Source organism: Oncorhynchus kisutch, linkage group LG6 (genome assembly GCF_002021735.2).
Source record: "Oncorhynchus kisutch isolate 150728-3 linkage group LG6, Okis_V2, whole genome shotgun sequence".
Lineage (NCBI taxonomy): Eukaryota > Metazoa > Chordata > Actinopteri > Salmoniformes > Salmonidae > Oncorhynchus > Oncorhynchus kisutch.
The window spans coordinates 65460228-65473972 of record NC_034179.2 but is presented as its reverse complement, the minus strand read 5'-3'; the positions used below and the strand labels follow the sequence as shown (position 1 = coordinate 65473972).

General features: G+C 45.3%; 1 protein-coding gene across 1 annotated transcript in view; it reads right to left on the bottom strand.

Moving 5' to 3' along the window:
• Window positions 1–13280, bottom strand: part of scn4ab (sodium channel, voltage-gated, type IV, alpha, b) — a 41225-nt gene extending 27945 nt beyond the window's left edge. The window contains exons 1-4 of the mRNA XM_020486326.2: window positions 13112–13280; window positions 5473–5659; window positions 5116–5253; window positions 4668–4786 (exon numbers count right to left, since the gene is read on the bottom strand). Of these exons, the coding sequence (XP_020341915.1) occupies window positions 4668–4786; window positions 5116–5253; window positions 5473–5659; window positions 13112–13209 (542 nt within the window). The 5' untranslated portion in view covers window positions 13210–13280. The remainder of the gene's footprint in view (window positions 1–4667; window positions 4787–5115; window positions 5254–5472; window positions 5660–13111) is intronic.
• Between the last annotated feature and the right edge of the window lie 465 nt (window positions 13281–13745).

The window sequence follows — 13745 nt, the reverse complement described above, 5'->3', positions numbered from 1 at the left end:
GGCAAAGTAAATACAATATAGCAAGTAAAATACTGGAATGGTAGTTTTGCAATGGAAGAATGTGCAAAGTAGAAATAAAAAATAATGGGGTGCAAAGGAGCAAAATAAATAAATAAATTAAAATTAAATACAGTTGGGAAAGAGGTAGTTGTTTGGGCTAAATTATAGGTGGGCTATGTACAGGTGCAGTAATCTGTGAGCTGCTCTGACAGTTGGTGCTTAAAGCTAGTGAGGGAGATAAGTGTTTCCAGTTTCAGAGATTTTTGTAGTTCGTTCCAGTCATTGGCAGCAGAGAACTGGAAGGAGAGGCGGCCAAAGAAAGAATTGGTTTTGGGGGTGACTAGAGAGATATACCTGCTGGAGCGTGTGCTACAGGTGGGAGATGCTATGGTGACCAGCGAGCTGAGATAAGGGGGGACTTTACCTAGCAGGGTCTTGTAGATGACATGGAGCCAGTGGGTTTGGCGACGAGTATGAAGCGAGGGCCAGCCAACGAGAGCGTACAGGTCGCAATGGTGGGTAGTATATGGGGCTTTGGTGATAAAACGGATTGCACTGTGATAGACTGCATCCAATTTGTTGAGTAGGGTATTGGAGGCTATTTTGTAAATGACATCGCCAAAGTCGAGGATTGGTAGGATGGTCAGTTTTACAAGGGTATGTTTGGCAGCATGAGTGAAGGATGCTTTGTTGCGAAATAGGAAGCCAATTCTAGATTTAACTTTGGATTGGAGATGTTTGATATGGGTCTGGAAGGAGAGTTTACAGTCTAACCAGACACCTAAGTATTTGTAGTTGTCCACGTATTCTAAGTCAGAGCCGTCCAGAGTAGTGATGTTGGACAGGCGGGTAGGTGCAGGTAGCGATCGGTTGAAGAGCATGCATTTAGTTTTACTTGTATTTAAGAGCAATTGGAGGCCACGGAAGGAGAGTTGTATGGCATTGAAGCTTGCCTGGAGGGTTGTTAACACAGTGTCCAAAGAAGGGCCGGAAGTATACAGAATGGTGTCGTCTGCGTAGAGGTGGATCAGGGACTCACCAGCAGCAAGAGCGACCTCATTGATGTATACAGAGAAGAGAGTCGGTCCAAGAATTGAACCCTGTGGCACCCCCATAGAGACTGCCAGAGGTCCGGACAGCAGACCCTCCGATTTGACACACTGAACTCTATCAGAGAAGTAGTTGGTGAACCAGGCGAGGCAATCATTTGAGAAACCAAGGCTGTCGAGTCTGCCGATGAGGATATGGTGATTGACAGAGTCGAAAGCCTTGGCCAGATCAATGAATACGGCTGCACAGTAATGTTTCTTATCGATGGCGGTTAAGATATCGTTTAGGACCTTGAGCGTGGCTGAGGTGCACCCATGACCAGCTCTGAAACCGGATTGCATAGCAGAGAAGGTATGGTGAGATTCGAAATGGTCGGTAATCTGTTTGTTGACTTGGCTTTCGAAGACCTTAGAAAGGCACGGTAGGATAGATATAGGTCTGTAGCAGTTTGGGTCAAGAGTGTCCCCCCCTTTGAAGAGGGGGATGACCGCAGCTGCTTTCCAATCTTTGGGAATCTCAGACGACACGAAAGAGAGGTTGAACAGGCTAGTAATAGGGGTGGCAACAATTTCGGCAGATAATTTTAGGAAGAAAGGGTCCAGATTGTCTAGCCCGGCTGATTTGTAGGGGTCCAGATTTTGCAGCTCTTTCAGAACATCAGCTGAATGGATTTGGGAGAAGGAGAAATGGGGAAGGCTTGGGCGAGTTGCTGTTGGGGGTGCAGTGCTGTTGTCCGGGGTAGGAGTAGCCAGGTGGAAAGCATGGCCAGCCGTAGAAAAATGCTTATTGAAATTCTCAATTATGGTGGATTTATCAGTGGTGACAGTGTTTCCTATCTTCAGTGCAGTGGGCAGCTGGGAGGAGGTGTTCTTATTCTCCATGGACTTTACAGTGTCCCAGAACTTTTTTGAGTTAGTGTTGCAGGAAGCAAATTTCTGCTTGAAAAAGCTAGCCTTGGCTTTTCTAACTGCCTGTGTATAATGATTTCTAGCTTCCCTGAACAGCTGCATATCACGGGGGCTGTTCGATGCTAATGCAGAACGCCATAGGATGTTTTTGTGTTGGTTAAGGGCAGTCAGGTCTGGGGAGAACCAAGGGCTATATCTGTTCCTGGTTCTAAATTTCTTAAATGGGGCATGTTTATTTAAGATGGTTAGGAAGGCATTTTTAAAAAATATCCAGGCATCCTCTACTGACGGGATGAGATCAATATCCTTCCAGGATACCCCGGCCAGGTCGATTAGAAAGGCCTGCTCGCAGAAGTGTTTCAGGGAGCGTTTTACAGTGATGAGTGGAGGTCGTTTGACCGCTGACCCATTACGGATGCAGGCAATGAGGCAGTGATCGCTGAGATCTTGGTTGAAGACAGCAGAGGTGTATTTAGAGGGGAAGTTGGTTAGGATGATATCTATGAGGGTGCCTGTGTTTAAGGTTTTGGGGAGGTACCTGGTAGGTTCATTGATTATTTGTGTGAGATTGAGGGCATCAAGTTTAGATTGTAGGATGGCTGGGGTGTTAAGCATGTTCCAGTTTAGGTCGCCTAGCAGCACGAACTCTGAAGATAGATGGGGGGCAATCAGTTCACATATGGTGTCCAGAGCACAGCTGGGGGCAGAGGGTGGTCTATAGCAGGCGGCAACGGTGAGAGACTTGTTTTTAGAGAGGTGGATTTTTAAAAGTAGAAGTTCAAATTGTTTGGGTACAGACCTGGATAGTAGGACAGAACTCTGCAGGCTATCTTTGCAGTAGATTGCAACACCGCCCCCTTTGGCAGTTCTATCTTGTCTGAAAATGTTGTAGTTTGGAATTAAAATGTCTGAGTTTTTGGTGGTCTTCCTAAGCCAGGATTCAGACACAGCTAGAACATCCGGGTTGGCAGAGTGTGCTAAAGCAGTGAATAGAACAAACTTAGGGAGGAGGCTTCTAATGTTAACATGCATGAAACCAAGGCTATTACGGTTACAGAAGTCGTCAAAAGAGAGCGCCTGGGGAATAGGAGTGGAGCTAGGCACTGCAGGGCCTGGATTCACCTCTACATCGCCAGAGGAACATAGGAGGAGTAGAATAAGGGTACGGCTAAAAGCTATGAGAATTGGTCGTCTAGAACGTCTGGAACATAGAGTAAAAGGAGGTTTCTGGGGGCGATAAAATAGCATCAAGGTATAATGTACAGACAAATGTATGGTAGGATGTGAATACAGTGGAGGTAAACCTAGGTATTGAGTGATGAAGAGAGAGATATTGTCTCTAGAAACATCGTTGAAACCAGGAGATGTCATTGCATGTGTGGGTGGTGGAACTAATAGGTTGGATAAGGTATAGTGAGCAGGACTAGAGGCTCTACAGTGAAATAAGCCAATAAACACTAACCAGAACAGAAATGGACAAGACATATTGACATTAAGGAGAGGCATGCTTAGTCGAGTGATCAAAAGGGTCCGGTGAGTGGAGAGGTTGGTTGGTGATTTAGACAGCTAGCCAGGGCATCGGTAGCAAGCTAGCATAGGATGGAGGTCTGTTGTTAGCCACCTCCTGCGCTCCGTCAGTAGATTAGTGGGGTTCCGTGTGGTAGAGGGGATCAATCCAAATCACACAACAACAACAAAAATAAAAACAATAGATATAGTTATAGAGGCCCAAGAAGAAAACATAATAATAATAATAAATAAATAAATAAAAAATAAATAAATAAAAAAATTGTCCGATTGTCTATTCAGATAGCAGCCGGTAAGACAGCTAACGGTTAGCAGGCCGCAGATGGGCGTTCAGGTAACGTCGCGACGGAGGAGCCAGCCGAATAACCCCTTCGGGTAGATAACGTCGGCAGTCCAGTTGTGAAGGCCCGGTGGGGCTCCGCGAAGGCAGCAAAACGGGTCCGGATAGGCGACTGCAGCCCAGGTGCGATTGATGGAACTCAAGAGTGATTGACGGAGCTTGCTAGCTCCGGAACAATTGATGTTTGCTCCGGAATCGACGAAGGCCGATAGTCACACGGATAGCAGCTAGCTAGCTGTGAGATCCGGGCATGAATGTCCAGAGAGCAGTCGAAATCCAGGGACATGGAGAGAAAAATTGGTCCGGTATGCTCCGCTCCGAGCCGCGCTGCGCCGTACAGAACTGGCGATAGACTTTCGAGCCAAAGGATAGCCGATGACCACAAACCGTGGTTAGCTGAACACCAACGACTTACCAGTAAAGGAGCCAACTAGCTTCTGAACTAGCTTCTGGATTAGCTTCTGGCTAGTTTCAGGCCAGCCTCCTGGAGTTTCTGGCTAGCTTCTTGGAGGATTACAGATCTGAGGTAAATAATACTTTTTTATAAATATACATTGGTGAGGCGGGTTGCAGGAGAGTGTTTTGAAGATGAGTTGATGGAAAATAAAAATAAAATGTATGTGAAAAAGTTGTAAATATATATATATACAGGACACGACAAGACGAGGACAAAAGACGTCTGAACTGCTATGCCACCTTGGAGAAGAGCATGCACACACACACACTATACTATACACTACACACTATACTAGCACACTTCTTGGACTCTGAACATGCAGCAGGATGCTAAGTTATATTTATTTATCATGTTGATCAGTGAGATACTTGTATTGAAAAGATATGAATGCATGAGCATTTTGATGGATCCTCTCCTGAGAATACTGAAGGGAGTCAGAATGTAGCAGGCAGGCTCAGCATTGAATCTGAAGATTGTATTCCTTTTGGTGATGACAATAAAGGTCTGAAAAACAAGAAGTAAAGATTAGTGAAGAAGTTTTTGAAGTCCAATATTATCTTTACTTTAATTGAATGTATTCATGTTTGTCTCAAGGATATTAGCAAAATAGAGTTGGCATGAGTCATGTATCATGATACATCAGTTATTGTTGTAATCCGAGGGCATTTACCCTCTGAATAATAACCATATAATAATATTATTTGGAATGTGTAAGTCTGTCAAAATACACATCTAATTTGAGCTTATTGCAAAGGAAATGACTTTGTGATAATGTCTGGTTCTGTGGACACTCAGTCCTCAGGCTACTAAGGGACCGGGGCTGCAGTGCTCACTTTGTGTGATTTGTAGAAAGGATCCAGTTCCTCCAGGGGTGTGTTGAACAGCTCACATGGTGGGTCTCCGTAGATGAACGGCAGGATCTTGCCGGTCTCCAGGTCGACGGCTGGCTTTGGCAGGTCCTGCTTTGCCACCTCCGAAGAAGAAGGTACAAAAAATATGATTACTAACACGTTACCATTTCTTACTAGCACTGAATTTGCGGATAGCAGCTATTTTAAAAGACCGTTTTACTTTAAATGGCTTGACTGTGATATGTGGTCATTTGAACTGCCTTATTTGAATCCCCTGATTGTAAAGTCACTCTGGAATCTGGATAAGTGTCTGCTAAATTACTAAAATGTTAAATGTACCTCAAAGTTCAGGGTCTTTTGTCTCCCCTGCTCCTTTGCTTCCTCGGCCATCCGCCTATCAATCTCCACCAGCGACTCAAGGGTGAAGTGGCGGAACACATCGGTGCCTGTGGGAGGGAGCAGGGCGACCATCTTGGCATTCTGCTGGGTGAGGGATGCAACCACACTGGGGTCTCTCAGCAGTGGGCTGTGAGTTGGAGGGATGGATAAGGCAGATGAAAAGATTTAGACACAAAAATGTAAGTTAAAAAAAATACATCTTTAAAATGCATTATTTTAAACAACATGTTCTGGCATAAGGGAATTTTATGGAGAGGGACAATTACACAGAGAAATGATTGGGTGAGGACGCTGTGCTGCAGCTTCAGCTGAAATGTGAACTCAGACATGTGGGTCCTTTTCTGTGTTTTGAGCAGCCATTCCTTCATCTGCACTTTGAACAACAATCCGTAGCCATGAAACCACTTTACAGAATCCTCTTCCCCTTTTGTCAATGGAAACTCCTTTCCAATGACAATATGACTTCTAAATAATACTATTTTGACAAAAACCAAGGCACTGTGGCTGGGGATACTACGTCACCGCCAAAGTCTAAGGGTAGACCTAGAAAGTTCTAGCCCCTTGGGTGCTGCCATATAGTTACATTAGAAGTGCCCATCCCAAGAATGCTCAAGCTCATTGGCCACGGATAAAATTACTTCAAATAACATTATATGTACAGTAGCTAGGGTTGCAAAGGGTCGGAAACTTTCCGGTAAATTTCCATGGGATGTTAAGCCCGGGAATTTGGGGAATCTTGCTTAAATTCATCAAAAACGTTAGCATATAACAGTGAACCTTTTTTGTGGGATACACATAAGGTAATTCTAGGTATTGTTGCTATCCCCAATTCAATGGAATTGCAACCCTCTGCATGCACAGTGCATTGATTCATCACATGTGCAGTGCACTCTTCCATCACATGTACAGCTGATTCTCAAGATCTTGGATACTAAGGAGATGCTATTTAGCCCACACTAGTACACGGTCTGAGCCAAGGACTACATGCTTTCTGGTAAGTTTTGATTACAATACTGGGTGGGGTGAATATATTTTAAATGACATACATGATTTTTTTGTTAACTAGTAAATAGTAGCCTACAACAAAGTGTGTTTAAGTCATTTCCAACTTGTTAGCAATTTCTTCTAGTTAGTTTTTGCTACCATGTGGGTTTTACCTCGCTTGAGCCTGCTAACTGAGGAGTGTTAATTCAACTGTTTCCATACATGTTTCATTTGAAAACATATCTTACAAAGAAGTTGTTTAATCTAGCTGCATAACTACTTATCTTATTTAGTCCTCACCTTCTTCCACCACAGACGATCATTACAGAATCACCCACCAACGAAGGACCAAGCAGCGTGGTATCGGGCAGCAGCGATCTCCGGACTCATGGACAGGGGAGGAGATTCTGGACGGAAAGGGACCCTGGGCACATGCTGGGGTATATCGCCGCCCCAAGGCAGAGCTGGAGGCAGCGAAAGCTGAGCGGCGGCAATATGAGGAGGCAGCACGGCAGTGCGACAGGCACGAGAGGCAGCCCCCAATTCTTTTGGGGGGGGGCACACGGGGAGTGTGGCAGAGTCAGGTTGGAGACCTGAGCCCACTCCTCGTGCTTACCGGAAGAAGCGCAGTACTGGTCAGGCACCGTGTTATGCGGTCAAGCGCACAGTGTCGCCAGTACGTGCTCATAGCCCGGTGGGCTATAGGCTAGCCCCCCGCAAGTGCCAGGCGAGAGTGGGCATCCAGCCAGGGCGTGTTGTGCCAGCCCAGCGTGTTTGGTCTCCGGTATGCCGTTTTGTCCCAGGGTATCCTGCGCCGGCTCTGCGTGCTGTGTCTCCGAGGCACTGGGAGAGTGCAGTGCGTTCTATGCCTGCGCTCCACCCGTGCCGGGCGAATGTGGGTATTGAGCCTAAGGGAGAGGTGTGAGTGGTATGCACCAGATCTCCAGTGCTCACCCACAGCCCTGTTCAACCTGTGCCTGCACTCTGGATGGTCCGGGCTAAAATGGTGATCCAGCCGGGAGGAGGGGTGCCAAGGCTGCGCACCAGGGCTCCAGTGCCCCCCCACAGTCCGTTCCATCCGGTGTCTCCTCCAAGCACCAGGCCTCCTGCGGCAGCCCCACGCACCAGGCTGTCTCTCTGTCTCCTCCCTCCAGGTGCTCCCGCCTGTCCAGAGTCTTCTACCTGTCCAGTGCTGCCAGAGTCTTCCTCCTGTCCAGTGCTGCCAGAGTCTCCCTCCTGTCCAGCGCTGCCAGAGTCTCCCTTCTGTCCAGAGCTGACAGAGTCTTCCTCCTGTCCAGTGCTGCCAGAGTCTCCCTCCTGTCCAGCGCTGCCAGAGTCTCCCTTCTGTCCTGAGCTGCCAGAGCCACCTGTCAGTCAGGAGCTGCCAGAGCCGCCCGTCAGTCAGGAGCTGCCAGAGCCACCCGTCAGTCAGGAGCTGCCAGAGCCGCCAGTCAGTAAGGAGCTGCCAGAGCCGCCCGTCAGTCAGGAGCTGCCAGACCCGCCCGTCAGTCAGGAGCTGCCAGAGCCGTCCTTCTCTCCGGCGCTGCCGGAGTCTTCCGCCTGTCCGGTTCTGCCGGAGTCTCCCGTCCGTCCGGTGCTGCCGGAATCTCCCGTCCATTCGGGGCCCGCTGCTAGTGCTAGGGTACCCAGTCCGAGGTCAGCGGCGAGGGTCGCCGCTCTAAAGGCGCCACGGAGGCGGGTAAAGAAGTGGGCAAAGACTATGGTGGAGTGCGGTCCACGTCCCGCGCCAGAGCCGCTACCGTGGACAGACGCCCACCCAGATCCTCCCCTATAGGTTCAGGTTTTGCGGCCGGAGTCCGCACCTTTGGGGTGGGGGGGGGGGGGGGGGGGGGGGGGGGGGGGGGGTACTGTCATGTTCTGAACATAGTTCCTTTATTATGTCTTTGTTTTAGTTTGGTCAGGGCGTGAGTTTGGGTGGGTAGTCTATGTTCCTTTTTCTATTTTGTGTTTTTATGTTTGGCCTGGTATGGTTCTCAATCAGAGGTCATGCACAGGGGGTCCAAAAGGGTAACAGTACAGGCAGGGAAAAGGCTAGTAACGTAGTCCGGGAGATCAGGCAATAGGTAGATAATAGGAAATCCGGCTACAGTACAGGCAGGGAATAGGCAAAAGTCGTCGTTAGTAAGGCAGGCAAAAACGATCATATACGAGAGGAGTAAATCACGGGAAAAACAGAGTTCTGAAAGACATGTGTCACAAAACAAACAATACCTCACAGTGATGGGGTGCAAAGAACTAAACTAAATAGTGTGTGGTCATTTTTAATTTTTAATTTGACCTTTATTGACATACATGCAACTCATGACATACAGGTGTGTTAGAATTCAGGTGATTGGGATCTGGGGAGTGAGCTGCATTCAGGGGATCTAGGTGTTTGAGAGTGTGAGCTGGAAAGTGGGCTGTAAAGTGAGCTGCTTTCAGGGTATCTACGTGTTTGAGGGTGTGAGTTAGATGCAGATGTTACAATTTTCACATACAGTGCCAAATCGTATGTGAAGAATGCAACAAAGATGCAGAATTTTCTGGCCAAGTGCATAAAGTTCCCTCAGAGCTTACAACAAGCAACCTCTGACAAAAGTCAATCGAGGTGAAAATGATGAATCAGACACCTTATCGATAGCAACAGCTCATGGTCCTCCTGGAATCAGAAGTTCTTTGGACTCAATGGAGGTACGTAGTCAGAGAAATGCTGATGAATGTCTTGCTCGAGCTGTATATGCAACTGGTTCACCTCTGATGCTTACATGCAATGTGTATTAGAAGAGATTTCTTAATGTTCTTCGCCCAGCATACGACCCTCATGAAGGCTGCTTGGTCTAAAGTGGAGGAGTCCTACCGTCACATCACACCCATTGGCTGTGCTGCTCATGCATTGAATCTGCTCCTCAAGGACATAATGGCACGAAAAACAATGGATACACTCTACAAGAGAGCCAAGGAAATAGTTAGGTGTGTCAAGGATCGTCAAGTAATAGCAGCAATCTACCTCACCAAGCAAAGTGAGAAGAATAAGAGCGCCACATTGAAGCTGCCCAGCAACACCCATTGGGGTGGTCTTGTCATCATGTTTGACAGTCTCCTGGTGGGGAAGGAGTCTCTCCAAGAAATGGCCATATCACAGTCTGCCGATATGGACAGCCCCATCAAGAGGATCCTCCTGGGTGATGTATTTTGGGAGAGAGTGGTAAGCAGCCTGCAACTCCTGAAACCTACAGCAGTAGCCATTGCACAGATTGAGGGAGACAATGCCATCCATTCTGATGTTCAGACTCTGCTTGCAAATGTAAGAGAAGAAACCCATACTGCCCTGCCCACTTCACTGTGGCTCCAAGCAGAGGAAACTGCAGTTCTGAAATACATCAAAAAGTGTGAAGACTTCTGCCTGAAGCCCATACACGCCACAGCGTACATGTTGGATCCTAAGTATGCTGGCAAGAGCATCCTGTCTGATGCAGAGATCAACAAGGCCTATGGTCTCATCACTACCATGTCTCGCCACCTTGGCCTGGATGAGGGCAAGGTTCTTGACAGTCTGTCGAAGAACATTTCCAAGCAAGTGCTTTGGGATGGAGATGCAATATGGCAGTCATGCCAACATATATCATCAGCCATCTGGTGGAAGGGGCTTTGTGGATCTGAGGCTCTTTCCCCTGTTGCCTCCACCATCCTCCAAATCCCACCAACATCAGCCGCCTCAGAGCGCAACTGGTCCTTGTTTTGGAACACACCCCAAAGCACCCAACAGGCTGACCAATACAGGGGTTGAAAAATTTGTGGCCATCCTGGCAAATTTGAGGATATCTGAGGTTGACAACTAGCCATCCTCAACAGGGTTGGAAAGTGACAGTTGAGAGGCCTCAGATGTTCAAGAGGTGGACATCGAGGAGGTCCAGGGAGAAGACATGGAAATGTTTTTGGGAGATGCAATGGATCATTGGGGATCATTCCATTTCCCTTTCTTTTGTCGTTTAGTGAAATCATCCCATGTGAAGAGTCAACTCATTTAATTAAAGTTAAATTCGTAACTAAATTGTTTTCAAATATTTATTTTGGGAGGATTTAATAATTTGCCATTATGTCTACTTATGATAAGAAAAAGGTTTATGTTTCCATAGGTTTATGTCTCCATATGATATGGTAAATATATCCAATGCAAAACATGTACATTTAATTGGTATTAATATTAATCTGCATATATTACCATTAATCCACACGTAAAGTTTCCACCTCTGAATATTCCCCAAAATGTGCAACCCTAACAGTAGCTTTGACTGGACTGATCATGTCAACATCATACTTTCAAAATCTTGGCAAGCAGTCATCATCATGAATCAAGTCGACAATCTACTAGCAAATCCTTTTTAATCCTTGTCATATGAAGATAAATAATAAAGAGAAATTATAGATAAAATGTATCGGTGTTCATAGGCCATTGTCATAAACATTACACAACAAGTTGGAAATCGCAAATTCAACAGTGACTTGTTTGGAAGGGGTCAGTGACAGTAGCTAACTCTGCAAGTATTGCAAAGCAATCACTAGCCTGCTTTTCAGTGGAGTGGCTGTGTGGTCCTAAATCTGATATTAAGGGGCTCTTTTCCAAGTTTAAAATGATAAACATTTAACATTGGTCGTGCTGTCAATGAAGCATGATTTGTGCTCTCAAAACAACTGTTAACTCTGAAAACTTGACTTCAGTGAGTTCAAGACAAATAGAAAGTCAGGAATAAACAAGCTCCGACTGGGAAAATACGTTTTGAATGGTCATCCAACTCAGAATTGTAAATCCGGCATCTTTCTAGTGTCACGGCAGTTGTCGGAAGGAGACCAAGGTGAAGCGTGGTAAGCGTACATTTTCTTTTATTAGAATGTAAATGTCGTCAACAAAACAAGAAAACAAAGAAATGACCGTGACGCTTAACAGGGCATTAGTGCCACTAACAAAGACAACTTCCCGCAAAGAAAGGATGGAAAAGGGCTACCTAAGTATGGTTCCCAATCAGAGACAACGATAGACAGCTGTCCCTGATTGAGAACCATACCCGGCCAAAACATACAAATACAAAATCATAGAAAACAAAAACACAGAATGCCCACACAAATCACACCCTGACCAAACTAAAATAGAGACATAAAAAGCTCTTTAAGGTCAGGGCGTATCATCTAGATTCAAGTGAGCACAGCACTAAAAGGTGAGTCCAAAAATGTATTGTATGCTGCTGCATAAATTATGTACTGTAATATGCCAGAGAGATGCTGCTGCATAAATTATGTAATATGCCAGGAAGATATGTATACTGTAGTTAAGAAAGTAATACTAAGTGTATGTTGAGTAGTAAGATGTTAGTAGTCCATGTGCCTCACCCTAATAGTTTGATCTATTTACAATTCTTAATTTCTCCTACAGTTCTGCCGTGGTGCACATATAGCCTATAACCTGTTTAAGATAAATGTAATCATCAAATATTGTAAGAGCTTTCATTGTCTGCTTATATGCCCCCTTTATTTATCCTACAGTTCTGACTTGGTGGACAGGGAGAACACTGTAAGAACAGCCCATGTTCTGAATTCTGTCACTGTACATTTCAAATGTGCTAAACAAATAGTTATATTGACTATGTATGTCCTAGCTCGCTCATTAATGTCTTAATCGAAATTACGGATTGCCTCTTATCCGCTTGTCATCCACTTATGCCATAGTTTGTACATCTAAATTGTCATTAGAAGCTACAATTGGTTATTTAGCAAGTCAGCCATATCAGAGTTGTTTTTTTAAATGGCAGTAAATGAGGCTGAATGAACTGTTTCGCTGCCAGACAAGGCTCCGCTGATCGCCAAGTGTAGCAGTGGTAAGATGTTGGGACTGCTGTTAGGACAGCTTTATGTAGACCCTAACAGTTTTTGGGCACAGTTTGTTACTGCTATAGTGATGTGTTGTTTAGTGTTGTGTTGTGGCTTTGCTGGCATGCATCACAGTTTAGTTAATTATTTTTCCCCATTTACATGCACTGATGCACGCACACACACACAGATGTCACCCTGGGTTACTGAACAACAAATTTAAAAAACAATAACCTATGTTCCAGTTGATAATACCAGGAATACAATTTTGTATCATATAATTTCTCAAAACTTCCAGTTGCAATAGCCTGCTATTCAGTGGAGTGGCTGTGTGGTCCTAAATCTGATATTAAGGGGCTCTTTTCCAATAGTTGTAAAATAATGTGTTAAAGATAAGTATTGACCAAATCCTGGATAAAATCATCACGATAGTATCTATGTAGATAATATTTTACTTGGCACAACAAAACCTGCCGACTCTGGCTCAAACAATCAAACCCATTCCCTCTTGCATACAACCACCAATGTGGTCCATTCAATGTAGGATATTATGAGCAATTGAATTATGTTCCATTTTATTAAAGTTATTTTCAGAGCGTACCAACCATGTTGATAATTGAGCACAGACTACCATCACATCTATAAGGACAAACAGAGAACTTCTAACTCACAACTTAACAGTGAGACTGTGAACCCCAATCACCACCCTCCTGAAATGTGTATATCCACTTACAGTAGACGAGGACATATTTTCAGGTCTTTAGCTTTCTTCCTCCGAAAGGTCCTGTTTCTCTCCCAGGCTTCCAGCAGAGTTATCTTTCGGGTCGGCATGACAACAGAGTCCTTCCCTATTCTTTCACACTACGGTTGTGCCTTTCTTTACACATAGAGCAGTTCTGAAGGAACCCCTTTGCTGGCAGTCCCTTTTAAACTGCTGGATTAAGAGGAAAGTTCCACCTCCAGCCTCAGTCGGGTCGAACAAAGTTCCCATTTTTCTTGTTGCACGTCCGCCCCCATAGTCCAAGTTCTCTACCCGTTTTACCCATGGATGGGTCATAGCAGGGGCACAAGGACATTATTCTACTGAATGGAGGCACTTCATGATGGATTGTTCTTAGAGAAATGGATCACTGGGATACATTCGAGTCACTGAGCCGACACAGTCTAGAATGTAAATAGTGAATTGTTGCAGAAAGCTTCCTATGTTATGGCTAGTTAAGTTGTCTTTAATGTTTATTACTACAATTACTATTACTGTTAATTGCAGCTGCAAGACTTATTTGACATGGCAACAAAATGTGTATGAAATCTCAATATTATCTAGTTCAAGGATAACTACATGTTCATGACCGCAGCACTTCGAGATG